Here is a 27,500-nt window from a genome sequence, read left to right as displayed (position 1 = left end):
TGGATTTCCTTGCTCTCACTGAGACCTGGATTACTCCATCCAACACATCCACCCCAGCAGCTCTCTCCACTGCATATTCCTTCTCCCATACACCCAGACCCACTGGCAGAGGAGGTGGCACTGGTCTCCTGCTCTCTCCCAAATGGAGCTCTTCCCTCTTCAAGCTACCTAACTTCACTCCTTCCACCTTTGAGTTCCATGCCGTCACAGTAACCCATCCTATACAGTTAACCATTGTTGTTCTCTACCGTCCACCAGGCGCCTTGGGGGACTTCTTGGAGGAATTAGATCATCTCCTCTCACACATCCCTGAAACTGGCCCTCCCGCTGTACTTCTCGGAGACTTCAACCTCCAGATGGGGAAGATAGACGAACTAACATCTCTGTTAACCGCCTTTGCTTTCTCACTCTCTCCGTCCCCACCGACTCATAAAGCTGGCAATGTCCTTGATCTCATATTCTCAAGGAACTGCGCTACTTCTAACCTCTCTGTAAACCCGCTCCACACATCCGATCACTTCTTCATTTCATTCTCTCTATCCCTTTCCAAACATAACAAACTAATCTCTTCCCATCCTACACTTGTCCGCCGTAACCTTCGCTCCCTCTCTCCCTCTACCTTTGCCTCGTCAGTGCTCTCAGCCCTCCCTTCCTCTGATTCGTTCCAACTACTGCCTCCAAACTCTGCTGCAGAAACTCTCCTCTCTACTCTCTCATCCACTCTGGACTCGCTCTGTCCTCTGACATCTCGGCAGGCTCGTCAGTCCCCTCCGGCTCCCTGGCTAAATGATGCACTGCGTGCTAATAGAACCGTCCTTAGGGCAGCAGAGCGGAAATGGTGGAAATCCAAACACCGTGACGACCTCCTAACCTATCAAGCTCTCCTCTCCTCTTTCTCTGCTTCAATCTCTCAGGCAAAAAGCACTTTCTTTCAAGATAAGATCCAATCTTCCTATTCCAATCCTAAAAAACTATTTTCCATCTTCTCCACCCTCTTGGACCCTCCAAAAGCTCCTCCCCCCTCCTCACTTCTGTCAAGCGACTTTGTTACCCACTTTGAAAAAAAGGTTAATGATATTCGCTCTTCTTTTTCTGACTCACTTTTACTCACCGCTGGGTCACCAGACCTTCCTTCCACCAACACACTAACCTCCTTTTCCCCTCTCTCTCCAAGTGAGGTTCTTACCCTCATTACTTCTGCCCGCCCTACCACCTGTCCTCTGGACCCTATCCCTTCAAACCTCCTTCAGACTATCGCTCCTGATATTCTACCGTTTCTCACCCATTTCATCAACACTTCTCTAACTTCTGGTCACTTTCCAAACAGTCTCAAGGAGGCAAGAGTAAACCCTCTCCTAAAGAAACCCACTCTCAACCCGTCTGATGTTATAAACTACAGGCCTGTCTCTCTCCTCCCGTTCCTGTCTAAATCACTTGAACGCGCTGTCTTTAAACAACTCTCCTGTTATCTCAATCAGAACAACCTTCTGGATCCGCACCAGTCTGGTTTCAAGGCAGGTCACTCCACAGAAACTGCTCTCATTGCTGTCACGGAGGAACTGCACACTGCCAAAACTGCATCCCTCTCCTCTGTCATCATCCTGTTGGACCTGTCTGCTGCATTCGACACGGTGAATCATCAGATCCTCCTTCGCACTCTCCAAAAACTTGGAGTTTCAGGCTCTGCACTTTCCCTCCTCACCTCATACCTGAAAGACCGTACCTACAGGGTGACTTGGAGAGGGTCTGAGTCCGACCATTGTCAATTAACTACGGGGGTCCCTCAGGGCTCTGTTCTTGGTCCCCTCCTCTTCTCCTTGTACACAAACTCGCTCGGATCAGTCATTAGCCCGCATGGTTTTTCTTACCACTGCTACGCTGACGACACCCAATTAATTATGTCCTTTCCCCGCTCAGAGACCCAGGTCGTCGCACGCATCTCTGCTTGTCTAGCTGACATCTCTCAGTGGATGTCTGCTCACCACCTCAAGCTCAACCTTGACAAGACTGAGCTGCTCTTCCTCCCGGGAAAAGATTGTCCAACTCTTGACCTGACAATCAACATCGGCACCTCAGTTGTTTCCCCGACTCAGACTGCAAGGAATCTGGGTGTGACCCTAGATAACAACCTGTCCTTCACTGCAAACATCGCTGCTACAACCCGTTGCTGCAGATACACGCTTTACAACATCAGGAAGATACGTCCCCAGCTGACTCAGAAAGCGACTCAGGTTCTGGTCCAGGCTCTCGTCATCTCACGCCTAGACTACTGCAACTCCCTCCTGGCTGGTCTACCTGCATGTGCCATCCGACCTCTGCAGCTCATCCAGAATGCAGCGGCTCGTCTGGTTTTCAATCTTCCTAAATTCTCCCACACCACTCCGCTCCTCCGCTCCCTTCACTGGCTTCCGGTAACTGCTAGAATCCACTTCAAGACACTGGTACTTGCTTACCGTGCTGCGAATGGATCTGGCCCTTCCTACATCCAGGACATGGTTAAACCGTACACCCCAGCGCGTGCACTACGCTCTGCATCAGCCAAACGACTCGTTGCGCCCTCGCTGCGAGGGGGACCCAAGTTCCCATCGGCGAAAACACGTGGGTTTGCTGTCCTGGCTCCAAGATGGTGGAATGAGCTCCCCATTGACATCAGGACGGCAGATAGCTTGCACATCTTCCGGCGCAAACTGAAAACTCATCTCTTTCGACTCCACTTCGAGCGTTAGAACGATTAACGAAGCACTTTTATACTAATAAAGGACTGGATTACCTAAAGCCAGTTGAGTAGCACTTGAAATGTTTGGCTCTATGAAACCTGATATACTTATATGATTCTGTTTTCTTCAAGGTTGTGTCTTCCTGGTCGAATGTACTTATTGTAAGTCGCTTTGGATAAAAGCGTCAGCTAAATGCAATGTAATGTAATGTAATGTAACCAAGGAAACCCCAAAATCAGCGGATGTTGTGCTGAATTGAACAGATGAAACTGCATTATTTCTAAATGATTATTATCAATTGTTACTTGAATGGGTTCCGTACAATCAGTTACTTTACACATTAGTCTGCCATCTAGGGCGCTGGCATTGACGAGATGCTTGAGAGGGACAGTCTTAATATTAAGGCGTTTAGCTAAACCCCAGTCTATGAGGCTTTCAGCAGCCCCAGAGTATGTGTCTGACTGTTAGCTGTGACTTTAACCTGGGTGAGTGTGCGAGGAGGATAGTCAGAGGAAATCTTGCTCACCAATGCCCTCCTCATGGTTGGTGAGCATGCCCTTTTCCCGGGCATGTCGCCTGCTGGTGACCCGATTGGCCACAGTAAAAGCAGCATCCCTCCTGCAGGCGGCGCCGTCTTTCCTCTGGAGAAATCCTTGTTCTCCCGAGCTGCATTGGCTCCTCTGGTGCCTGTGATGGCGCTGTTCCTGCCGGGCCTGATGAAGAGTGAAACAGGGGATCCCATGAAGGCTGCTTATCCAAAGAGCGCCCCTGGTGGCTTGGATGTCTTGTTGCAGTTCAGCGCCGTTCTCTCTCTCTTTCTCTGAGGCGGTTATCAACTCGGATAGACATGGAAATCAGAGATTCAAGGTCTTGTGGTAGTTCTAGTGGAGCCAGGTGGTCTTTGATGGTTTCAGAGAGTCCATTCCGGAAGGCGTCTATTAATGCTGGGGTGTTCCAGCCACTGTCTATGGCTATGGTACAGAACTCTATGGCATAATCTAATACTGGCCGTGGGTGCTGTTTGAGCTGCATGAGTACACGGGTGGCGTCACCGGCAGGTGAGGTAAGATCAAAAATCCTGCTCATAGTGTCTTTGAATGCTGTGAAAGATCCACATATACTGGAGTCTCTTGACCACTCCGCAGTGGCCCATGCGGCAGCTCTGCCGGTTAAATGGGAGACCATAAATGCTATTTTAGCCTCATCTGACACAAACGCGGCTGGGTTAAGTTTGTAATGCAGGTCACACTGGACTAGGAAGGTTCTGCAGTTGCCAGATTCACATGAATATTTCTCTGGCGATGCCAACCGCAGTGGGACAGGAGAGAAACTGACCTCGGCCTGATTAGCAGCAGGATTGGCATCAGGTGGCGTAGCAGGAATCTGAGCTGTAGAAGTTGCCTCTATGAGTGAGGTCAGAGTGACTAGCCTTTTCCTGGCCTCAAGCGAGAAACAGGACTTATTTCTGTAAAAGAAACCTAGCCTAACCCTCAGCTTTTTAAGCAGGTTATTGACATGAAGTTTAACCAGTTAAGCCCTGAGCCTGTTTTTCAGGTTTCAGGCTCGAAAATGCCACTAACACAACAAATGATATATCTTCACTTCTAAAAAGGGGTAAATTAATAATAATTTTTCTCAAAGCAAGGTTACATCTGTGAGTTGGATGTAGAAGTGTCAGAATCAATATAGATGTTTTTATTTTAAAGTAAATTCAGATGGAACATAGTAAAAACATGTAAATTCTAATGTCCACCTAAAAAAAAACCTTTACTTATCGTGAAAACCACCCTTGCATGATGGGTTAGTAGACTAAAAGCTTTAGGAATCCAAACTATAACATATAATAAGTACCCTGTATCAAGATTGATGCAAAACAAGTGAAATTTGACCTTTTTAGAGAGATTTAGACAAATAAAGTCTAAGCGGACTCACCTCTGGGTAATTTGGGAACCATCGGTTCCATTTGAACTTTTTCACTGTAAAAATCATTTTATTACTTTGAATTATCACTATAGGTATTCATTCCATCCAAATACAACTGTTGTGAAAAAATAAATAAAAATAAATAAAACATAGGCTTACTCTTACAGTGAGCCTCTGAATTAGCCCCGAGCGAAAAATGCTAACCTATTACAGCACCGAAAATCACTCCTCGCTCCCTTATTACTTATCCTAGCTGCACATCCAACACATTGTTTATGATCGCAAGGAGACACAGAATCTAACGGTGCCCACCTGAACAGCCCAACACTGAAAGATACAAACTCGCAACGTTATCAACAAAAACGTACATCAAAACAAATGGCGCTAGCGCTAATGCACTAGGCTAACAATGACTTACCTTCCTCGTTGTCTGGTCTAAACTGGTCTTCAATGGCATTCAAACGATAAAAACGATGATGTAGTTAATCCATAGATTAATATCCAATGGGGCTGTGTCCCCTTTGAAATGTTCTGATAATCTATAAGCAATAAAACTGCAATTCCGTTATCTGCTGTCCGCTCTGTGCTCCGTGCGCTCTGGGTCCTGCTGCATTTCCTGCTTCTTTACGCTGTAAACAATAAATGAAGTGGGCTGCGTAATGTTGTTACGCTGGCTGGCATTCTTTATAATTTGCGCAGGACCATATCTCTGGAACCCATTGGTCGATTCGTGTGATTGACACCTTTTTCTTAACCATCAGAACCAATACAATCGATGGGCAGTTCCCAAATCCACGTAAACATTACCATAGCCGACGTAATAGAGAAGCAAACAAAGCATATCTGAAAGTGCAAGCCTGGACGGCAATACTTTATACCGAGTATATTGCCATAAATATGATGATTGATTATCAGTTAAAAATTCTACGTGACACAAAGACATTGGATTAACCTTGAGATGCGTTTTTATTCCGTTGAACACAACTTTTGATCACAAATCAAAAAAGGTAAGACGTAATTATTGTAATATTTTTGGAACCGGATGTTGTTTACTTTCTCTTTTCTGGCTGATAGCTCCAGGAATTCGAGGTCGGACAGTGATGACATTACATGTGTGGAATCTGTGGAGTCTCAGCTTTAAATCGTATATCTTGTTTGTGCAGTTAAGATAGTAATAAGGGCATTTCTACCGTGTGTTGTGTGTAAAAAAGCGTTAGCATTAGTTAGCATTGTTTCGCTCAATGCTAATTCAAAGGCTTGGTATTACTCTTGTGTTTTTTTTAGCTAACAATTGTTCTTATTGTCAGTTAGCGGAGTTTCTTACCTTTAAAAGGGTATGAAACATTAATAGTTTCATAAATGTTAAGAAGCCCTGAGACATGTGAGAAAACAAAAACTGTGGGAGGGGTCCACTGGGGGGACCTTCGGGCTTAACTGGTTAAAAGTGAGACAGTCATCAAGCCAAATACCCAAGTATTTGTAACAGGTAACCACTTCAAGTTGTATTCATTGCGTAGTTACAATATCCAAAGCAGTCTCTGGTGTATTTTTAGCTTTAGCTTTCGAAAAGAGCATTACCTTGGTTTTATCCACATTTAAAAGAAGCTTAAGTTCAGAGAGCTGAGCCTGAATAATGTTAAAAACAGCCTGTAATTTAACAACAGCCTCGTTAATCGAGGGACCTGCACAGTATATAACGGTATCGTCCGCATAAAAATGTAAGGTTGCTCCTTCGACATTTTCACCTAAACTATTAATATAGATAGAGAATAATAGCGGACCTAAAACTGAACCTTGTGGTACACCATTAGTGATGTTTAACCACTCAGAAGACAGCCCATCAAACTGAACACATTGGGACCTTTCAGAGAGGTAGTTCACAAACCACCCACTGCATGGCTGGACATGCCTATACTGACCAGCCTTTGCTTCAAAATGCGATGATCGACAGTATCAAAAGCTTTGGATAGGTCAACAAATAGAGCTGCACAACTCTGCTTATTGTCTAAAATACTCGTAATATCATTCACCACTTTCATTGTGGCAGTGATGGTGCTGTGTTGCTTTCTGAAGCCTGACTGATGTTTAGACAGGATGTCATTTTTACATAAAAACACCTTTACCTGTTCACTCACTAATCGTTCAAGAACCTTAGCCAGAACTGACAACTTAGAGATTGGCCTATAGTTATTTAATAAGGTGGCCTCCCCTCCTTTCAGCAAAGGCAGGACATACGCTGACTTCCATACTTTTGGAATTGTGTTCGTGCTGATGGAGAGGTTAAAAAGAGTAGTGAGAGGTGGAGCAATGAAATCTGCAGCTATCTTTAAAAAGAAAGGTTCTACGTTGTCCGGGCCAGCCGGTTTCTTAGGATCTAGCTTAGATAAGGCTTCATGAACAACATCAACAGTAAAAGGAGTACAACTGAAAGGGTTTTCCAGACCACATTGTTCAGAGTCACCGACTGTGGTGTTCACAGAAGCAGAGTTAGTCACAGAATGAAACAGAGAACCACAGGACACAAAATGCTCATTAAAACAATTTAACATAGTGGCCCTGTCCGATATAGAGCCAGATGCTGTGGTAAGGCACGGAGGTAGCTCATTACGGATATCACCGGTGGATAACGATGTTATGGCTTTCCAAAATGTTCCAGGATTATTCAGATTCTTTGTGGAAACTGACAAATATTACTTTGATTTAGCACTTTTGACATGTGAAGTGAAGCTATTCCTTAGCTGCCTAAAACGCAGCCACTCTACCTCTGAGCCTGATCTCCTAGCCTTTGCCCAGGCCTTGTTTCTCTCATGAAGGAGACTGGACAGCTCAGCAGAAAACCAAGGATTGTCTCGTCCCTTTACTCTAAATGTACGCAGGGGTGCATGTCTATCAATGATCTCCATAAAACCAAGATAAAAATAAGACCATGCGGTTTCCACATCAGCACACAGATCGATTTTACCCCAATCAAAATCAAACAGATCATGCACAAAACCCTGCTCCACAAAATGTTTTATGTCTCTCTTGATGATAATACGAGGTTTAACCTTTTGGACCTTTAACATCTTGCCAAGGACAACAGTTGAAAATTAGCCTGCTGGCTAATACTGGCTCATTTACAGCAATGTGGATTAATGTGCACTGTCCTTTAAATAAATAAACAAACAAACAAACCTTAGTGTCCCTGAATGCCTGAGGGAGCTGCAGAAGGAGAGGGGGGAAGACACACACAAACAAAGACACTACAGCATGTAACCCTAACCCTCGCATGGTCCAAATTCACCTGAAGTTCTTCCACAGCACACAGGTGTCTTTTTGTAACTCAAGTCATGACTCAGCAGAAACACTGGCTGACCCTTAGCTTCAATCGACACAGTTTTTCTTTTCTAGGACTTTGCACTGAACACATTTTGGACAAACAGTTCAGTTTGTGTTCAGATCAATATTTTAGTTTATGTGTGTGTGTGTGTGTGTGTGTGTGTGTGTGTGTGTGTGTGTGTGTGTGTGTGTGTGTGTGTGTGTGTGTGTGTGTGTGTGTGTGTGTGTGTGTGTGTGTGTGTGTGTGTGTGTGTGTGTGTGTGTGTGTGTGTGTGTGTCAGCAGAGGATAAAGGTCCAGCTACTCGCTGTCATCTCTTATTTCTTGCTGCTTGTCGAGTCACACTGACTGAGAGAGATGAGGGTTTACCTGCTGCTGCTGCTGCTGCTGCCGCTGTGCTCTGGAGGTACAAAAACACTTTACTAACTGATGGTTCATTGATTCTTTCAAATGCAGGCAAAAAAACAAACCCAACAAGTGAGATTGAAAATGTATTTCCTTCCGGTAACTGGTCAAACTGATTTATAATTATTCGGGTGGACCACATGTTTGTTTCCTTTCAGAATGGGTATGAACCCCTTTTATTCGATCTCAGACATGTGTGTAAGGTGCGTTTGCGTTGCAGCTCCGACATTTAGCATCCTGTGTTACGGAGAGGACTTCCTGATGGTCAACAACATGTTGCTGGACTGTAAAGGGAAGGTTCCTCAGGCATGCTACACCCGGGGTGAGTACTGCTTTATGTCAACTCTGTTTAAACTTCAAACTACAACCATAAGTATGTGTGATGTCCAAATATGGATTTAAGAGGATCTTCAGATTTTGGCAATAACACAAAATAGAAAGGTTTCTGATCGTCGTTTCTGTCTCATTGTCAATAAAAAGTCAAAGTTGAGTCTTTCAAACATCATGCTTTGTAAGATGAATTAAGTCGTAGACACACTTATTTTAAAGGTGCCCCGGCAGCAGTGCAATAGTCCATTTAGTTTAGGACCCTTCCTAACGGAGTGAAATGACCCGGAAGTCCCTCAGTGGCAGCCATGATAAGAGCTGGTTCTCTAGATGATAGGAAAGGAGGTTTCAAGCTTCCTTTATAATCTCCTTTAGCTTAGGAACCACTGGACCTCCCTCACCGAGAGGAGAGGAGAAAATGCTGCCCCACAATGCATTGCAGCCGCAGCATTTGCCGTCACTCAACAGTCGGCCGTTCACGGAAACAACCGATTATGACGGAGAAATGATATCATGAAAGTTACGGTGCTTATTAAGCTTTTTAAAACGTATGTGGTAAGTTGCCAAAGTGCTTTGTTCTGAACGTTCATCAGTATTATAATCAAAGAGAGAAATATGAACGTTAGTTTTTACTGAAATGATCAAATAAAGTCAACATCTCACAGTCTTCACTGAGCTGTGTGGTTTGTTCAACTTTTAAAAGATGTTTGAATGGTGATATACACAGTGATAGATGTTAAGGACTAACGTTTATAATAAATACATCTGTATTGATTTAAGATCTTTTCATCAATCATACGTATTGGGATCATTTGTATTAATGTGGACCGGAGGGAGAGGGTGACGAGCAGAAGCTTCACTTTCCTTTGTATTTCAATTCCAGCTTTGGTCCTGAAGAATCTGTGTCTCTGTTGTCCCCGTTCATAAAGCATAAAGCAGCAGCATCAGAGCACAGAGTCTCTAGATGAGTTCACAGGAGTCCCTCGTTCTTATTGAACATCCATGTTGTAGTCCGCTGTATAGAGAACTGTAGTTTCCATAGTTTCCCCACAGCAGCAGACGCTCATTCAGGACGTCCGCTGGCGCATCAGAAACACGTGGGATAGTGAAAGTGCAGTCGATTCTCTAAAGTACCGCAGTCTCTTCTCCTAAGTCCTTTTGAATTCTCCTATCCACTATCCCTTAACCCCGTGACCTTTCACTCAGAGGTCAAGGAATAGGAGATAGGGTTAGAATTTAGGAGCTGATTTTTGGATTATCCGACCGCAACCCCCGACTCACAACTTCCCTCTGAACAATATTACACTTTCAATGCCTTTGGAGGGTTGTCTCTGTCTGATGATGCGTTTCCTGTTTGCTGTGGCAGATAACGGAGAGAAAGGCTGCACTCGGCTCGACTCGTGTAATCAACCTGGATGGAGCTGTTGCCACGCCGACCGCTGCAACGCCTGAGCCAATGACAGCCCAGGAAAGGGACATCATCCAAACACATGACATTAAATAAAGCCAGGATCATTTCCCATGATGCAACAGTTTGTGTTTTGTTTTATGAGCTCAGTGTGTAAATTGGTTTCTGGACTTTGAATCGAGGCTTGATGTTTCTGTGAAATAATATTTGGCAACTCTTTAACCCTATTAGTTAAAATAAAGTGCACTCTGGGTTTATACAATATAAAATCTAACTTATGAAGTTCCCTAACATCACAGATATGATTATTCTGCCGAACGCCAACACTAGTGGCTCTGTAGAGTGGTGCATTCAGGTGCTACTCGTATCGTCCACCTCCCAGGGTCAGGGTCAGTCTTTCACAAACCCTTTTTCCTGATTCTTGCCACACCACATGAAAGCTGCTAAAGGCTAATATGCTAACAGAGACGGGAGAGAAGCTGGAGTCCGTTTTTAACATTTATTTGCATTTTTTTTGTTGAAATCTTCAGTACAGTCTGCATTTGAGAAGACATGATTGGCTCAAAACAGTCACATGAACGTTGTCATGGTTACCGAACACTGTGAAATAACAGACAGATCCCACCAATCGCGTCACCGCCCCTCCCCCCCTCACATAACCCCGCAACCCCAGAGGGCAGATTAGAAAAAATGATGACATGGAAGATGGAGATATAAAGGTTAAAGATATAAAATATAAGTAAATGGACAAATCAAAGATGGAGATATGAGATGGAGATATAAAGATAAAAAGTATTAAAAAGGCAAAACATTAATGAAAACCCCGTGGGGTGATGGCATTCAGAACAATAAACAGAGATGGTCCATAAGAAACACAGATCAGCAGTCACTCAATCAGTCACTGAAAACCAGCCAATCAGAGAGGAGCAGCTGTCCTGGCCCCTAATTGGCTGAGAGATGCGAGAGTTGAATGTGGTTTTTACAGTGTAGCTGAGGAGCTGCTGCCCCCTGGTGGTAACAGAAATATACACACAGATCTCTGCAGCATATACAAACTGACATTAAATCACCTATCACAGCTTCTCTGGAGCTCCTTCAGGTGGCGCTTTACTCTGAAGGCCCCCCTGCGTCCACTGGCCGGACGTGTTCAAATGTTCCCAGCATGCTTCTGGGTGTGGTTCATGTTTCCTGCATGTTTCACATTAAAAGCCTCCCGTAGTTCTGTCCCTTCCCTTGAGGGCTTTTATTGTGAAATGTCTATAAAAATGTGGCAGTTTAACAAAATAAAAGCCCAACAAAGTCCAGTCAAAGGAGAGAATCAGTTTCCTGTTTTAAACTTCCTGCAGCTACTTCTACGTCACATAAACAGCAATGTCCCAGTATTTCTAAAACAACATGTAAAGAGAACCAGTTTCTGAAACTCATTTAAGACTTCAGGTCCACTTCCTGTCTTACTGCTCTGCTCTGATTGGAGAAAAAGTTACCCGAGGTCACACACATACACTGAATGTCCAATCACAACGTCTGGCTGGTCCTCACAAAGATAGCTGTACCAACAGTCACACACACTATTAAGAGGTGAGGGGGGGCAGCCCCTCGTCGCTGGGCGTTGCCGTGTCGTCGCTCGGATCCAGGCTGTCCTTCAGACTCACACTGCTGTCAGAGGGGGGCGGGGTCAGAGCTGAGGGGGGCGGGCTGTCTGGGTAGGGGTCCTGGGTCCCATTGGCTGTTGGGGCAGAGATGGGTTCCTGTGTGGGCGTGGTCACTGATAGAGGGGGCGGGATGAAGTCAGGGGCGGAGTTAGATAGCTGTCCGTCAGGGAGGGAGAGGGCGGGTCTTTCCACCAGGCGCCACTGCATGATGCTGGTGTCTTTCCCCCCCGTGGAGACCAGGTGACTGTCGTTATACAGGAAGCTCACGTTGGTCACATGACTGCTGTGAGCGCTGTACTTATGGCTGGGAGCCTGCGGGGAAACACACACCTCAAACTCATTAAACCTGTATAACGGGAGCCCTGTGTGTGTGTGTGTGTGTGTGTGTGTGTGTGTGTGTGTGTGTGTGTGTGTGTGTGTGTGTTTCTCACCTTGGGGGTGGAGCATGGGTAGGCGAACAGGTGAACTTTACAGAAGTCGTCTGCCAGAGCGATCACCTTCCTGTTGTGAGATCTGATCAGAGCGTTGATGTCGGTGCCGTCTGAACCCTCGGGCCAAACACCTGACACACACACACGTTTGAAACAGGAACAAACAAGTGTGTTATTTTAACTTTAAATGTGCAGGTCTACTGAGTGCACAGGTATAAAGGTCTACTGAGTGCACAGGTGTGCAGGTGTACTGACCGAACACGTGGTACCCCAGTACGCAGGTGTAGGTGGCCCAGTCGATGTCTTTGCACTCGGAGCGATTTCTGATCAGCTTACAGCCGTTTGGAACGTCCCCTAAAAACACACAACTGTTACTACACAACACTGCAGTGATACACAACAACAACACAGTACAGGATCTCACTGCAGTGATACACAACAACAACAAAGTACTCACAGTACAGGATCTCACTGCAGTGATACACAACAACAACACAGTACTCACAGTACAGGATCTCACTGCAGTGATACACAACAACAACACAGTACTCACAGTACAGGATCTCACTGCAGTGATACACAACAACAACACAGTACTCACAGTACAGGATCTCACTGCAGTGATACACAACAACAACACAGTACTCACAGTACAGGATCTCACTGCAGTGATACACAACAACAACACAGTACTCACAGTACAGGATCTCACTGCAGTGATACACAACAACAACAACACAGTACTCACAGTACAGGATCTCACTGCAGTGATACACAACAACAACACAGTACTCACAGTAAAGGATCTCACTGCAGTGATACACAACAACAACACAGTACTCACAGTACAGGATCTCATAGTCTCCCGAGTTGGACATGATGAAGTTGTTGTCAGGTGACCAGTCCAGGTGTGTGATGTAGCTCGAATGTCCCTGTAAACACATCCAGGTGACCCATGAACACACCTTCATCTTCATCATCATCATCATCATCATCATCATCATGACTCATTAGGGTGCTTGTCAGACTGGGTGACTCGTTAGGGTGCTTGTCAGACTGGGTGACTCGTTACCCCCAAAACACACCAGGAGCGTCTGCGTCGTGTTACGGCCGCACCGCGGCGGTCGTAAGGATCGCGGCCACTCTAGTCAATGGGTGCTATTACACCACACGCGCCGCGTTACGGCTCAGACGCGTCCCAGAAGCGGCTCGGCGCAGCGCTTCTCTAAAATTAGGATGAATCCTATTTTTGCCGCGGCGCAGCTGTAAGGTAAAGTCGGGCAGGCAGCCCCCCCCCTCGCAGGAAGTGGAAAGGTGAGCATCCGGGCCAGGCCCATCCCCCACATATACTAATTTAGCAGACCCCCCTCCTTCATCACAACACCTCCACTACGAAACGCACCATGGACGACGAGGTGTTCATAATGGAAGTGGAGAAACACACAATTTGATATGATGTAACCGATGCTTTTTACAAGGACAACATCAGAAAGGACAAGGCCTGGTTTTTAGTCGCTGCAGTTTGTGGAGTGGAAGGTAACAACTACATATTAATGTTTTAAAGTTAATTAATACTTGTAGGTACAGTACAGAGCCATTCAGTAGTTTAACATCTTGTGAAAGTCGTTAAAAAACTGTTCAGTAAACTTGCATTTCACAATAAAGTAAGATCTTATTTCCTATATCAAGATTATTATATTATTATTATTTTGTATTTATATTTTTATAAATATTGGTTTTTTAACTATACTTTATCTTGTGAATTTCGCCCAGGGATCAATACAGTTGTGTTTAACTCTTTATAATGATATTATATTTTTGTATTATAATTTGTTTTTATTCATTCCCCCCATCCCCCCGTAGTCTTTCAAGTAGGAGAATACATGCCAGCGTTCTCCTCCGGTTTACAGGCCTGTAAATGATATATATATAGAATAATTATGATGATGAATGCATATTTTTTTACCACTAAAATACAGCAACACATCTTTGATTCATGTCATTTATAACTGGAATATTACAATTATTATTAACTGTGTCTGTAGTCTACAACACAACAAAATAGGAAATAACAACAATAAACACGATTTAAACCGACACAAACATAAACCATTTAACTACGTATAGCCTACTTACTTGTAGAAGTACAAATGTCCAGGAAATATTCCAAAATCAACAACAACTGCGAGGCTGCACACACGACGCTCCGCTTCCGCAACGTTTTGAAACGCGTCTGGTGTGTGTTGTCGCAGGAGGAGGTCGCAGCTTGGCGCAGCCGCAACGTAACGCGGCGCAGATGCTCCTGGTGTGTTTTGGGGGTTCGGGTGCTTGTCAGACTGGGTGACTTGTTAGGGTGCTTGTCAGACTGGGTGACTCGTTAGGGTCCTTGTCAGACTGGGTGACTCGTTAGGGTGCTTGTCAGACTGGGTGACTCGTTAGGGTCCTTGTCACACTGGGTGACTCGTTAGGGTCCTTGTCACACTGGGTGACTCGTTAGGGTCCTTGTCACACTGGGTGACTCGTTAGGGTGCTTGTCACACTGGGTGACTCGTTAGGGTCCTTGTCAGACTGGGTGACTCGTTAGGGTGCTTGTCACACTGGGTGACTCGTTAGGGTCCTTGTCAGACTGGGTGACTCGTTAGGGTCCTTGTCAGACTGGGTGACTCGTTAGGGTGCTTGTCACACTGGGTGACTCGTTAGGGTCCTTGTCAGACTGGGTGACTCGTTAGGGTCCTTGTCAGACTAGGTGACTCGTTAGGGTCCTTGTCAGACTGGGTGACTCGTTAGGGTCCTTGTCAGACTGGGTGACTCGTTAGGGTGCTTGTCAGACTGGGTGACTCGTTAGGGTGCTTGTCAGACTGGGTGACTCGTTAGGGTCCTTGTCAGACTGGGTGACTTGTTAGGGTCCTTGTCAGACTGGGTGACTCGTTAGGGTCCTTGTCAGACTGGGTGAATCGTAAAGGAAGTAAAGGGACTGACCGAGCACTTCCCGTATCGGCTGTACTTGCGTCCTCTCTCGGAGACGGTGTAGAGGTAAATAAGGTTATCGTGAGATCCAACCGCCAACAGAGCGCCATCTGCAGACACAAACAGAGAGGAGCATTGTGGGTAATGTAGTTCACTCCTCGCAAAGCATGATCATGAAAACAGGATGATGTCACCCACCGACAGAGAAGCGCATCACTGACAGCTGCTCGTTACCATCCGTGTGGATAGACACCAGGTCTGTGGTGTCTGCGTCCAGGACGTACCACCTGAGAGACAGGTGAGAGACAGACAGGTGAGAGACAGACAGGTGAGAGAGACAGACAGACAGGCGAGAGACAGGTGAGAGACAGACAGGTGAGAGACAGACAGGTGAGAGAGACAGACAGACAGGCGAGAGACAGGTGAGAGACACACAGGTGAGAGACAGACAGGTGAGAGACACACAGGTGAGAGACAGACAGGTGAGAGACAAACAGGTGAGAGACAGACAGGTGAGAGACACACAGGTGAGAGACAAACAGGTGAGAGACAGACAGGTGAGAGACAGACAGGTGAGAGACAGACAGGTGAGAGACAGACAGGTGGGAGACAGGTGAGAGACAGACAGAGATACTCACTTTCCTGAATGTGTCCCTATAGCAACCACGGCTCCGCTGGGATGGAAGTCTGCACAGTGTCCGTGTTCCTGAGAGGACATAAAGATGTCAATCATCCTCCAATCAGCTGTCAATCATTCAATCAGCTGTCAATCATTCAATCATCTTCCAATCAGAGCTCACCTCCAGCGAGCGGCTCCACTGCAGGCGATGCTCCTCGGCGCTCCAGAGGCAGACCAGCCGGTCCTGAGCGCAGGTCAGAAACATCCCTCTGGAAGGGTGGGAGGCCAGACCCCACAGCTCGTCAGTGTGTCCCTGAACACACCACAGTATTACTGAGATCCTGAACACACTACGGTACTACTGAGACCCTGAACACATCACAGTATTACTGAGACCCAGAACACATCACAGCAGTGGCGAGCCGTCAGGGCCCTCTGTGAGGGCCTAAGATATTCTAAAAAATTATATTGGAAAACATTAAAACATTTTTTTACATTTTTCATTAGTTTTACCAAAATAACTTGATTTAATTGTATTTAAAATAATATTTCCAAATAAATAAATCCTTCGAATCTGCCTGTTCAGTTTCTGTTGGAATGTGAAGGGTTAAATGCCGTCTCTGGGAGTTATGTGAAGACGGGAGAGCTTGTTGGTCCCTCTCTACATTCACAGAGGGCCAGCTATAGTAACTCAACGAGAGAGTAATGTCAAATGACAGTACAATTGACCAATCATATCTTCCCTCTAAATGGGCGGGCTTTATTTTCGCGGACTTTATGACAAGTTCCGCCCGCTGTGAGGTCTATGCAAGTGGTGCAGTGACGCGTCCTAAAACACGGAAGTAAGCTGCGCTGGGATTCCCTCGACAGAAAGCAACGGGATTTCTCCAGAGGGTTTTGGAAAATAGCTCGAAATAAGGTCTGTGGAAAACGAACCTGTTAGATAAATGCACGTTTTGTTCAGCCGGATAATTTCCACATGTCTACCCTACTTTTATTATTTTCGAATCATAAATCTAATCGATAGATTTATGATTAGCATAAGTTTGTTCATGATTGCTCACTTCAGTGATAGTGAGGACATCGTTGCGAAATTATTAACAGAGTCATTTTCAAGATTGAGTTACAATGATAAACTGGAGTGGCAAAGGATCAGCTGAATGACCCGCCATCAAGTGCTTCATCCAAAAGGACAGGAGGATGGACTTTGTGTTTCAGTGATTTTATCATCAAAGGTAGGCCTAAGTCATTTTCAATGCGGGCCGCCGTGCCGACTTCATTCATTTGTAATTGTTACTTGGCCCTGGGTGCCCTGTCATAATAGGTGTTTATATCAATGGTATTGTTCTGTGTGGTAGTGGGTCGCTGTCATTGATGCGTTTTGCACCCCGGGCCGCTGTTTTGATATTCCGCTGAAGTATACGCTGTGACCTGTGACTGTGTGAGTGTGTTTATATATACAGTCTATGGCTGTGATGTAATATCTCTTCTTTTTTTTCGAGGGAAGGGGGGTCAGAGGGCCTAGGTATAAAAGTCACGGCTCGCCACTGCATCACAGTACTACTGAGACACTATTGAGAGCCTGAACACATCACGGTATTACTGAGACCCTGAACACGTCACGGTATTACCGAGACCCTGAACACATCACGGTATTACTGAGACCCAGAACACATCACAGTACTACTGGGACACTACTGAGAGCCTGAACACATCACGGTATTACCGAGACCCTGAACACATCACGGTATCACTGAGACCCTGAACACGTCACGGTATTACCGAGACCCTGAACACGTCACGGTATCACCGAGACCCTGAACAAGTCACGGTATCACCGAGACCCTGAACACGTCACGGTATCACCGAGACCCTGAACACGTCACGGTATCACCGACACCCTGAACACGTCACGGTATCACCGAGACCCTGAACACGTCACGGTATCACCGAGACCCTGAACACGTCACGGTATCACCGAGACCCTGAACACGTCACGGTATCACCGAGACCCTGAACACATCACGGTATCACCGAGACCCTGAACCAATTATAACAAGATTAACACAAATAATAGTAATAATAATGATTGAAATAAAAACAATGATATAAAGACAATAATCACCTGGACCTCCACCAGGAAGCCGTCGTTAAAGGTTCCTCTGAGGATGAAGTTACGAGACGTTCCCACCAGGATCTCGTCCCCCTTCCCCTCAGAAACCGCTCGGATGGTTCCGTACTGATCCGGGACCTGCACACACACATCATGTGACCCCAGATCAGTGTGTGTGTGGGTCTTGTAACATGACGTGTTTGAGTTAATTTGCCTACCTAATATCGCACGTCCTAAAAAAGGAAAATGTGAATATCGCGCATGCGCATAACGCGATTATTGTCACGACACGATATATCGTGCAGCCCTAGTGTGTGTGTGTGTGTGTGTGTGTGTGTGTGTGTGTGTGTGTGTGTGTGTTGTGTGTGTGTGTGTGTGTGTGTGTGTGTGTGTGTGTGTGTGTGTGTGTGTGTGTGTGTGTACCTCCATGTCCCGCTCTGCTCTCACTTCCTGGTCCCACAGGATGATCTTCCGGTCCTTCCCCCCCCCGGTCAGCAGGCTGCCGCTCCTCGTCTCGCACACACAGAACACACTGCCTTCATGAGCCTTGACCTGCCGGCTGATCTGAAACGCTGTACACACACATTCTTTTATTATAACACTGATAATAAAACAGTAATAGTTTAACACTGATAATAAAACAGTAATAGTTTAACACTGATAATAAAACAGTAATAATTTAACATTGATAATAAAACAGTAATAGTTTAACACTGATAATAAAACAGTAATAGTTTAACACTGATAATAAAACAGTAATAGTTTAACACTGATAATAAAACAGTAATAATTTAACACTGATAATAAAACAGTAATAATTTAACACTGATAATAAAACCGTAATAGTTTAACACTGATAATAAAACAGTAATAATTTAACACTGATAATAAAACAGTAATAATTTAACACTGATAATAAAACAGTAATAGTTTAACACTGATAATAAAACAGTAACAGTCAATTATTAATACTGTAATGGTGCGTTCACACCGGACGCGATGCAAGTATTCGCTTCGCTCTCATCGCATCACTCTAAACACTCGAGTTTCACCGCGGCTGTCAGCTGTGTCTTCTGGTTCTGGGTCTCACCTCGGGGGCCCTTGCTGGGGGGGGGGTCTCCGAAGCGCTGCGGGTCCAGACCAGTAAGACCCCCCCTGAGTCTCCAGTCAGGATGTCTCCACAGCTCAGGAACACCAGACACTGGATGAACTTCGGCTTCTCGTACTTCTGAGAGAGCCAACAGAATAACAGCATGTGAGTATTACAGGATGAAAAGACCCACATATTCATTATGACTGTAGTATATAGCGCGTGAATAAACCGTATATGACACGTATATGACCTGTATATAAACCGTATAACACACGACATGTCACTTATTAGACGCTTTTATCCAAAGCGACTTTCATACTCAATACTGTGGGCAATCCCCACAGGAGCACTTTGGGCTGAAGTGTCTCAGGGACACATGTTGACTGCAGTGGGGTTTGAACCTGTGACCCCCTGATCCCAATACCAATGCACAATCCACTGCGCCACACGCCTCCCTAGACGTATATATAACCTGTAAATAAACCGTATATAACACGTATATACCCGTTAATAACTCGGCTAGGAAGGGCCCCCGAGGTGAGAAAAAGACCCAGAACCCAGACCGTATACAACCCATTTATAACCGGTATACAACACGTATATACCCCAGCCTGGATGAAAGCAATGAATAGACTTTGGACCCCGTCCTCACCCCGAAGATGCCCTGTTTCCGGGCCAGAGAGGTCCCGCTCCAGGTCCAGAAGAAGATGTGGGACTTCCCGCAGGTGACGATGGTGTGGGGGTCGGTGGGGTGGAACTGCACCTCCAGAACCACCTCGTTAGTGCTCTGGAACAGAAGCAGAGCGTTATCCAGCTGCTGGAATATTGATCTTTATATTTTCTATTAAATATGAACCCAGCTGCTTCACAGACTGGTTCAGGACACAAACCATTGATTTACACTGTTTGTGTTTCCTCCTACAGACTGAGGGTATGCTTCACAGACTGGTTCAGGACACAAACCATTGATTTACACTGTTTGTGTTTCCTCCTACAGACTGAGGGTATGCTTCACAGACTGGTTCAGGACACAAACCATTGATTTACACTGTTTGTGTTTCCTCCTACAGACTGAGGGTATGCTTCACAGACTGGTTCAGGACACAAACCATTGATTTACACTGTTTGTGTTTCCTCCTACAGACTGAAGGTATGCTTCACAGACTGGTTCAGGACACAAACCATTGATTTACACTGTTTGTGTTTCCTCCTACAAACTGAGGGTATGCTTCACAGACTGGTTCAGGACACAAACCATTGATTTACACTGTTTGTGTTTCCTCCTACAGACTGAGGGTATGCTTCACAGACTGGTTCAGGACACAAACCATTGATTTACACTGTTTGTGTTTCCTCCTACAAACTGAGGGTATGCTTCACGGACTGGTTTCAGGACACAAACCATTGATTTACACTGTTTGTGTTTCCTCCTACAAACTGAGGGTATGCTTGGTATTGATGGCATTGTTGGTATAAATAGTGTTGGTATTGATGGAAATGATGGAAATGATGGTATTCACTGTAGGGATGATATTAATTATATTGATGCTATTGATGGTACTGTGAGTATTAATGGTATTGATAGTATTGATGGTACTTTGAGTATTAATGGTATTGATAGTATTGATGGTATTGATAGTATTGATGGTACTGTGAGTATTAATGGTATTGATGGTATTGATAGTATTGATGGTACTGTGAGTATTAATAGTATTGATGGTACTGTGAATATTAATAGTATTGATGGTACTGTGAGTATTAATGGTATTGATAGTATTGATGGTACTGTGAGTATTAATAGTATTGATGGTACTGTGAGTATTAATGATATTGATAGTAGTAATGGTACTGTGAGTATTAATGGTATTGATAGTATTGATGGTACTGTGAGTATTAATGATATTGATAGTATTGATGGTACTGTGAGTATTAATGGTATTGATAGTATTGATGGTATTGATAGTATTGATGGTACTGTGAGTATTAATAGTATTGATGGTACTGTGAATATTAATAGTATTGATGGTACTGTGAGTATTAATGGTATTGATAGTATTGATGGTACTGTGAGTATTAATAGTATTGATGGTACTGTGAGTATTAATGATATTGATAGTATTAATGGTACTGTGAGTATTAATGGTATTGATAGTATTGATGGCACTGTGAGTATTAATGATATTGATAGTATTGATGGTACTGTGAGTATTAATGGTATTGATAGTATTGATGGTACTGTGAGTATTAATGGTATTGATAGTATTGATGGTACTGTGAGTATTAATGATATTGATAGTATTGATAGTATTGATGGTACTGTGAGTATTAATGGTATTGATAGTATTGATGGTACTTTGAGTATTAATGGTATTGATAGTATTGATGGTATTGATAGTATTGATGGTACTATGAGTATTAATGGTATTGGTAGTATTAATGGTATTGATAGTATTGATGGTACTGTGAGTATTAATGGTATTGATGGTACTGTGAGTATTAATGGTATTGATAGTATTGATGGTACTGTGAGTATTAATGGTATTGATGGTACTGTGAGTATTAATGGTATTGATAGTAATGATGGTATTGATAGTATTGATGGTACTGTGAGTATTAATGATATTGATAGTATTGATAGTATTGATGGTACTGTGAGTATTAATGGTATTGATAGTATTGATGGTACTGTGAGTATTAATGATATTGATAGTATTGATGGTACTGTGAGTATTAATGATATTGATAGTATTGATGGTATTGATAGTATTGATGGTACTGTGAGTATTAATGATATTGATAGTATTGATAGTATTGATGGTACTGTGAGTATTAATGGTATTGATAGTATTGATGGTACTGTGAGTATTAATGGTATTGATGGTATTGAGTGTATTAATAGTATTAATGGTGTTGTTGGTATTAATAGTATTAATGGTGTTGTTGGTATTGATAGTATGGATGGTATTGTTGGTATTGATAGTATGGATGGTATTGATGGTATTGAGTGTATTAATGGTGTTGTTGGTATTAATAGTATCGATGGTAACGATGGTATTGGATGAAGTGATACATTCTCACCTTGATCTCAGCGATCTTTGACTTCTTCTGCCACTCCCACACCGTCAGCATGTGGTCGTTACAGTCGTCAACAACACTGAGGTGCTGCCCCGAGTCCTGTGGACACAGACAGGTTACAGACAGACAGGTTACACACAGACAGGTTACACACAGACAGGTTACAGACAGACAGGTTGCAGACAGACAGGTGACACACAGACAGACAGGTTACACACAGACAGGTTACAGACAGACAGGTTACACACAGACAGGTTACACACAGACAGGTTACACACAGACAGGTTACAGACAGACAGGTCACAGACAGACAGGTTCCAGACAGACAGGTTACTCACAGACAGGTTACAGACAGACAGGTTACTCACAGACAGGTTACAGACAGACAGGTTACAGACAGACAGGTTACAGACAGACAGGTTACAGACAGACAGACAGGTGACAGACAGACAGACAGGTGACAGACAGACAGGTGACAGACAGACAGGTTACAGTCAGACAGGTTACACACAGACAGGTTACAGACAGACAGACAGGTGACAGACAGACAGGTTACAGACAGACAGGTTACAGACAGACAGGTTACAGACAGACAGGTTCCAGACAGACAGGTTACTCACAGACAGGTTACAGACAGACAGGTTCCAGACAGACAGGTTACTCACAGACAGGTTACAGACAGACAGGTTACAGACAGACAGGTTACAGACAGACAGGTTACACACAGACAGGTTACAGACAGACAGGTGACAGACAGACAGGTTACAGTCAGACAGGTTACAGACAGACAGACAGGTGACAGACAGACAGGTTACAGACAGACAGGTTACAGACAGACAGGTTACACACAGACAGGTGACACACAGACAGGTTACAGACAGACAGGTGACACACAGACAGGTTACAGACAGACAGGTCACAGACAGACAGGTCACAGACAGACAGGTTCCAGACAGACAGGTTACTCACAGACAGGTTACAGACAGACAGGTTCCAGACAGACAGGTTACAGACAGACAGGTTACTCAGACAGGTTACAGACAGACAGGTTACAGACAGACAGGTTACAGACAGACAGGTTACAGACAGACAGGTGACAGACAGACAGGTTACAGACAGACAGGTTCCAGACAGACAGGTTACAGACAGACAGGTTACTCACAGACAGGTTACAGACAGACAGGTTACAGACAGACAGGTTACAGACAGACAGGTTACAGACAGACAGACAGGTGACAGACAGACAGGTGACAGACAGACAGGTTACAGTCAGACAGGTGACACACAGACAGGTTACAGACAGACAGGTTACAGTCAGACAGGTTACACACAGACAGGTTACAGACAGACAGGTTACAGTCAGACAGGTTACACACAGACAGGTTACAGACAGACAGGTTCCAGACAGACAGGTTACAGACAGACAGGGTACTCACAGACAGGTTACAGACAGACAGGTTACACACAGACAGGTTACACACAGACAGGTTACAGACAGACAGGTTACACACAGACAGGTGACACACAGACAGGTGACACACAGACAGGTTACACACAGACAGGTTACAGACAGACAGGTTACTCACAGACAGGTTACAGACAGACAGGTTACACACAGACAGGTTACACACAGACAGGTTCCAGACAGACAGGTTACAGACCGACAGGGTACTCACAGACAGGTTACACACAGACAGGTTACACACAGACAGGTTACACACAGACAGGTTACAGACAGACAGGTTACTCACAGACAGGTTACACACAGACAGGTTACAGACAGACAGGTTACTCACAGACAGGTTACAGACAGACAGGTTACACACAGACAGGTTACACACAGACAGGTTCCAGACAGACAGGTTACAGACAGACAGGTTACACACAGACAGGTGACACACAGACAGGTTACAGACCGACAGGGTACTCACAGACAGGTTACAGACAGACAGGTTACACACAGACAGGTTACACACAGACAGGTTACAGACAGACAGGTTACACACAGACAGGTTACACACAGACAGGTTACACACAGACAGGTTACAGACAGACAGGTTACAGACAGACAGGTTACTCACAGACAGGTTACAGACAGACAGGTTACACACAGACAGGTTACACACAGACAGGTTACAGACAGACAGGTTACACACAGACAGGTTACAGACAGACAGGTTACTCACAGACAGGTTACAGACAGACAGGCAGACATATGTGGACTACAGTTCGCATGATGCAGCTTGGTGATACTCACAGCTTTAGAGAAAGCCAGAGATCCGACGCCCCGCTCGAACGTTCCCAACCCGATGACCTGCAGCGTAGAAAGACTGACGGAGTCCCAGATCCGGACGTGAGGCTGCAGCGCCTGAACGCATCGCATACAAGTTGTATTCATTATTGAAAAAAGGAAACGCTGTAGGATTAGTTTGAGTCTGTTTTTTTCCCCTCACCCGTCCGTCTTTGTCTACTCCTGCAATCTGTCCCGTAGCTATCCGGATCTTATCGGGATGGATGGCCAGACTGACGGGGACACAGAAACATTATGTCACACACAGACAGGCCCATAGGAGGGTAGAAGCACATTCATATTTGTGTTAGTTCTCACCATTTGACGCAGTCGGTGTGTCCGAGGTAATGTCTCTGAGTCCGTTCTTCGTAGTTAAACAGAACGACGACTGATGCCACAAAGTAAACCATTTCTCCGGTTGGAAGGAGAAACACATTTGCTCTGCAGTCTCTGCCGCGGTAACCGTACCTGCAGGAAGTCAAGGAAGCACCTGGAGATCTAAGTGATACCTTCTGAATATACTAAGGAGCTATTGGGCTCTACTGAGGATCTACTAACGATGGACTGAGGATCTACTGATGATGTACTGATGCTACACTGAGGATCTACAGTCTCGGTTGTAATTACTTTATGTGATGTTTAAATAAAGAGGATACACCCATTCCAGCTTGAGTCTTTCTGAAGGAAGCTCCGTCCGAACGTCCTCGTAGCTCTCCACGTCTGATGGAATGAACATGGTGATTGGTCGTCCTCTCATGAACATCTTAATGTGATTCCCCTCTGAAACACACGGACACGCAAACACCGTCAATGTGGAAATAAATGATCATGAAAGCAGATGAACAATGCTGCTGATTAGCAAACAGCTAGGTTAAACTAAACCAGACTCATGAGAGGGGTAAGGCTCCGGAAATCATTTATATATATATATATACATACACACAGTATATACATCTAGTGTCAGCGCCATAGTATGATTCAAGCAAATATCTGCAAACAATGCAGTCGTTTTGTAAACAGCAGTATAAATAATATAGAGGGACAGGTAAGTGACAGGTCAGACAGGTGAGTGACAGGTGAGGGACAGGTGAGGGACAGGTGAGTGACAGGTGAGGGACAGGTAAGTGACAGGTCAGACAGGTGAGGGACAGGTGAGGGACAGGTGAGGGGACAGGTGAGGGACAGGTGAGGGACAGGTAAGTGACAGGTCAGACAGGTGAGGGACAGGTGAGGGACAGGTGAGGGACAGGTAAGAGACAGGTCAGACAGGTGAGGGACAGGTGAGGGACAGGTGAGACAGGTAAGTGACAGGTCAGACAGGAGAGGGACAGGTGAGTGACAGGTGAGGGACAGGTGAGTGACAGATGAGGGACAGGTGAGGGACAGGTGAGACCGATGAGTGACAGGTGAGTGACAGGTAAGTGACAGGTGAGGGACAGGTGAGTGACAGGTGAGACCGGTGAGTGACAGGTGAGGGACAGGTGAGGGACAGGTGAGGGACAGGTGAGGGACAGGTGAGGGACAGGTGAGGGACAGGTGAGGGACAGGTGAGGGACAGGTGAGACAGGTAAGGGACAGGTGAAGGACAGGTGAGTGACAGGTGAGGGATAGGTGAGACTGGTGAGGGACAGGTGAGGGACATGTAAGTGACAGGTGAGGGATAGGTGAGGGATAGGTGAGGGACAGGTGAGTGACAGGTGAGGGACAGGTATGGGACAGGTGAGTGACAGGTGAGGGACAGGTGAGGGATAGGTGAGGGACAGGTAAGTGACAGGTGAGGGATAGGTGTGACAATTGAGGGACAGGTGAGGGACATGCGGGACAGGTAGTGGACAGATGAGATTTAGGCATAGCATGGTGTGCAGGTGAAGCAGATCAAACAGAAACTGCCGTGTCATCGTTTACCTTCACTCACTCACTCACTCGTGTTAAGTCACCTGTCAATCAATGTGAGAAAGGCAGCAGCGTCCAATAACTTGCTTTACATTTAGGTGGTGGGCTGGACTTCTCTTTGGTGCCCTGATTGGTTAGGGTTAGGTTTAAAGGTTCTACATTTTTGACCTTATATAGAGGTACACAACAGCAGGGGGCGGGGCCACAGACAGGTGTGATATCACCTGATCAGGTGGGTGAGAGAGGCTGACGACGTAAAGGAGAGAGAGACGTAAAGGAGAGAGAGAGGGAGAGAGAGAAACAGGAAGTCTCATTTAGCTGCTGTTATCATGTTAGCGTGTAAGCATGTTAGCCTGTTAGCATGTTAGCAGGTTAGCCTGTTAGCTCTTAGCTCGCTCTGACCACTTATCGGGACTTACCAGCTTGGCTGTTTTTCTCTCGAGTCGATATTTTGGCTGGTTTGAGACAAAGATAACGTCACTTGACAACAACGTAAAAAAAAATGAACACATTCAACAACAACATCCTGAGAGTCTGAACAGATGTGTGGGTCCAGTAAGAGTGAGGATGAAGAGGATTGGCTGAAAAAACTGGCTTCCTATTGGCTGGTACTGATGATGATGATGACGAAGATGCAGATAATTACTGATGTAGATAAGGATGCATATTTACCTTGACTAACCACAGGGTCTCTGTGTCTGAAACGAGAAAAGGAAAACATCGCACTAACCCTGAGACACCATACATATTATTGTTGTGTGTGTGTCTGTGTGTGTGTGTGTGTGTGTGTGTGTGTGTGTGTGTGTGTGTGTGTGTGTGTGTGTGTGTGTGTGTGTGTGTGTGTGTGTGTGTGTACCCTCTCGGCGGTCTTCACCACCTTGTTCAGCAGTCTGGAGGTGGACGCAGCTTTCTGCAGTTTGGTCCTGTTCTCCTCGGAGGAATCCCAGGTGCTGCTCTGAGAGCGCTCCATACCTGAGGACCGCTTCACACTGGGCCCCCTAACACACACACACACACACACACACACACACAGTATTAACATCAGGACTGTTACAAGAGGAGGAGGTCACTGAGCTTCGTCTCAATTTATCTCCAGATCAGCTTCATGGCTTTGTTTTCTAGATCGATCTATATTATTTATGATAAATATTACATATATAATTAACATTATATATATTCTATATCTTTGGACAGCGTGATAATCCTCACTGAAGATGTCCAATCAAAATGACTTCTGATTCTGGAGATGGAATCTGATTGGCTCACACCC

At 45.0% G+C, this 27,500-nt stretch overlaps 2 protein-coding genes across 2 annotated transcripts; one reads left to right on the top strand and one right to left on the bottom strand.

Moving 5' to 3' along the window:
• Positions 1-8,227: 8,227 nt before the first annotated feature.
• wu:fj16a03 (uncharacterized protein LOC335475 homolog) lies at positions 8,228-10,221 on the top strand. Its single transcript, XM_034209981.1, has 3 exons — positions 8,228-8,363; positions 8,583-8,684; positions 10,056-10,221. Exons 1-3 carry the CDS (start codon positions 8,315-8,317, stop codon positions 10,139-10,141), a joined length of 237 nt encoding a protein of 78 aa, XP_034065872.1. The 5' UTR covers positions 8,228-8,314; the 3' UTR covers positions 10,142-10,221.
• A 361-nt stretch (positions 10,222-10,582) lies between these two features.
• LOC117542359 (echinoderm microtubule-associated protein-like 4) lies at positions 10,583-27,264 on the bottom strand. Its single transcript, XM_034209980.1, is given in 21 exon segments — positions 10,583-12,061; positions 12,181-12,311; positions 12,436-12,534; positions 13,025-13,112; positions 15,160-15,257; positions 15,346-15,434; positions 15,786-15,853; positions 15,948-16,079; positions 17,892-18,017; positions 18,303-18,451; positions 18,970-18,991; positions 18,994-19,107; positions 19,625-19,759; positions 22,051-22,146; positions 24,305-24,415; positions 24,501-24,570; positions 24,656-24,805; positions 24,994-25,117; positions 26,650-26,685; positions 26,903-26,928; positions 27,088-27,264. Coding segments are annotated over 21 exon segments (2,370 nt in total). The 5' UTR covers positions 27,201-27,264; the 3' UTR covers positions 10,583-11,668.
• Between the last annotated feature and the right edge of the window lie 236 nt (positions 27,265-27,500).

Source organism: Gymnodraco acuticeps, unplaced genomic scaffold (assembly GCF_902827175.1).
Source record: "Gymnodraco acuticeps unplaced genomic scaffold, fGymAcu1.1, whole genome shotgun sequence".
NCBI lineage: Eukaryota > Metazoa > Chordata > Actinopteri > Perciformes > Bathydraconidae > Gymnodraco > Gymnodraco acuticeps.
This window is presented reverse-complemented; position numbering and strand designations above follow the sequence as displayed.

Coding starts and splice junctions, on each gene's coding strand:
- wu:fj16a03 (XM_034209981.1), top strand. CDS start 8,315: ATGAGGGTTTACCTGCTGCTGCTGCTGCTGCTGCCGCTGTGCTCTGGA. Junction 8,364..8,582: donor GCTGCCGCTGTGCTCTGGAG/GTACAAAAACAC, acceptor TTTGCGTTGCAG/CTCCGACATTTAGCATCCTG. Junction 8,685..10,055: donor TCAGGCATGCTACACCCGGG/GTGAGTACTGCT, acceptor TTGCTGTGGCAG/ATAACGGAGAGAAAGGCTGC.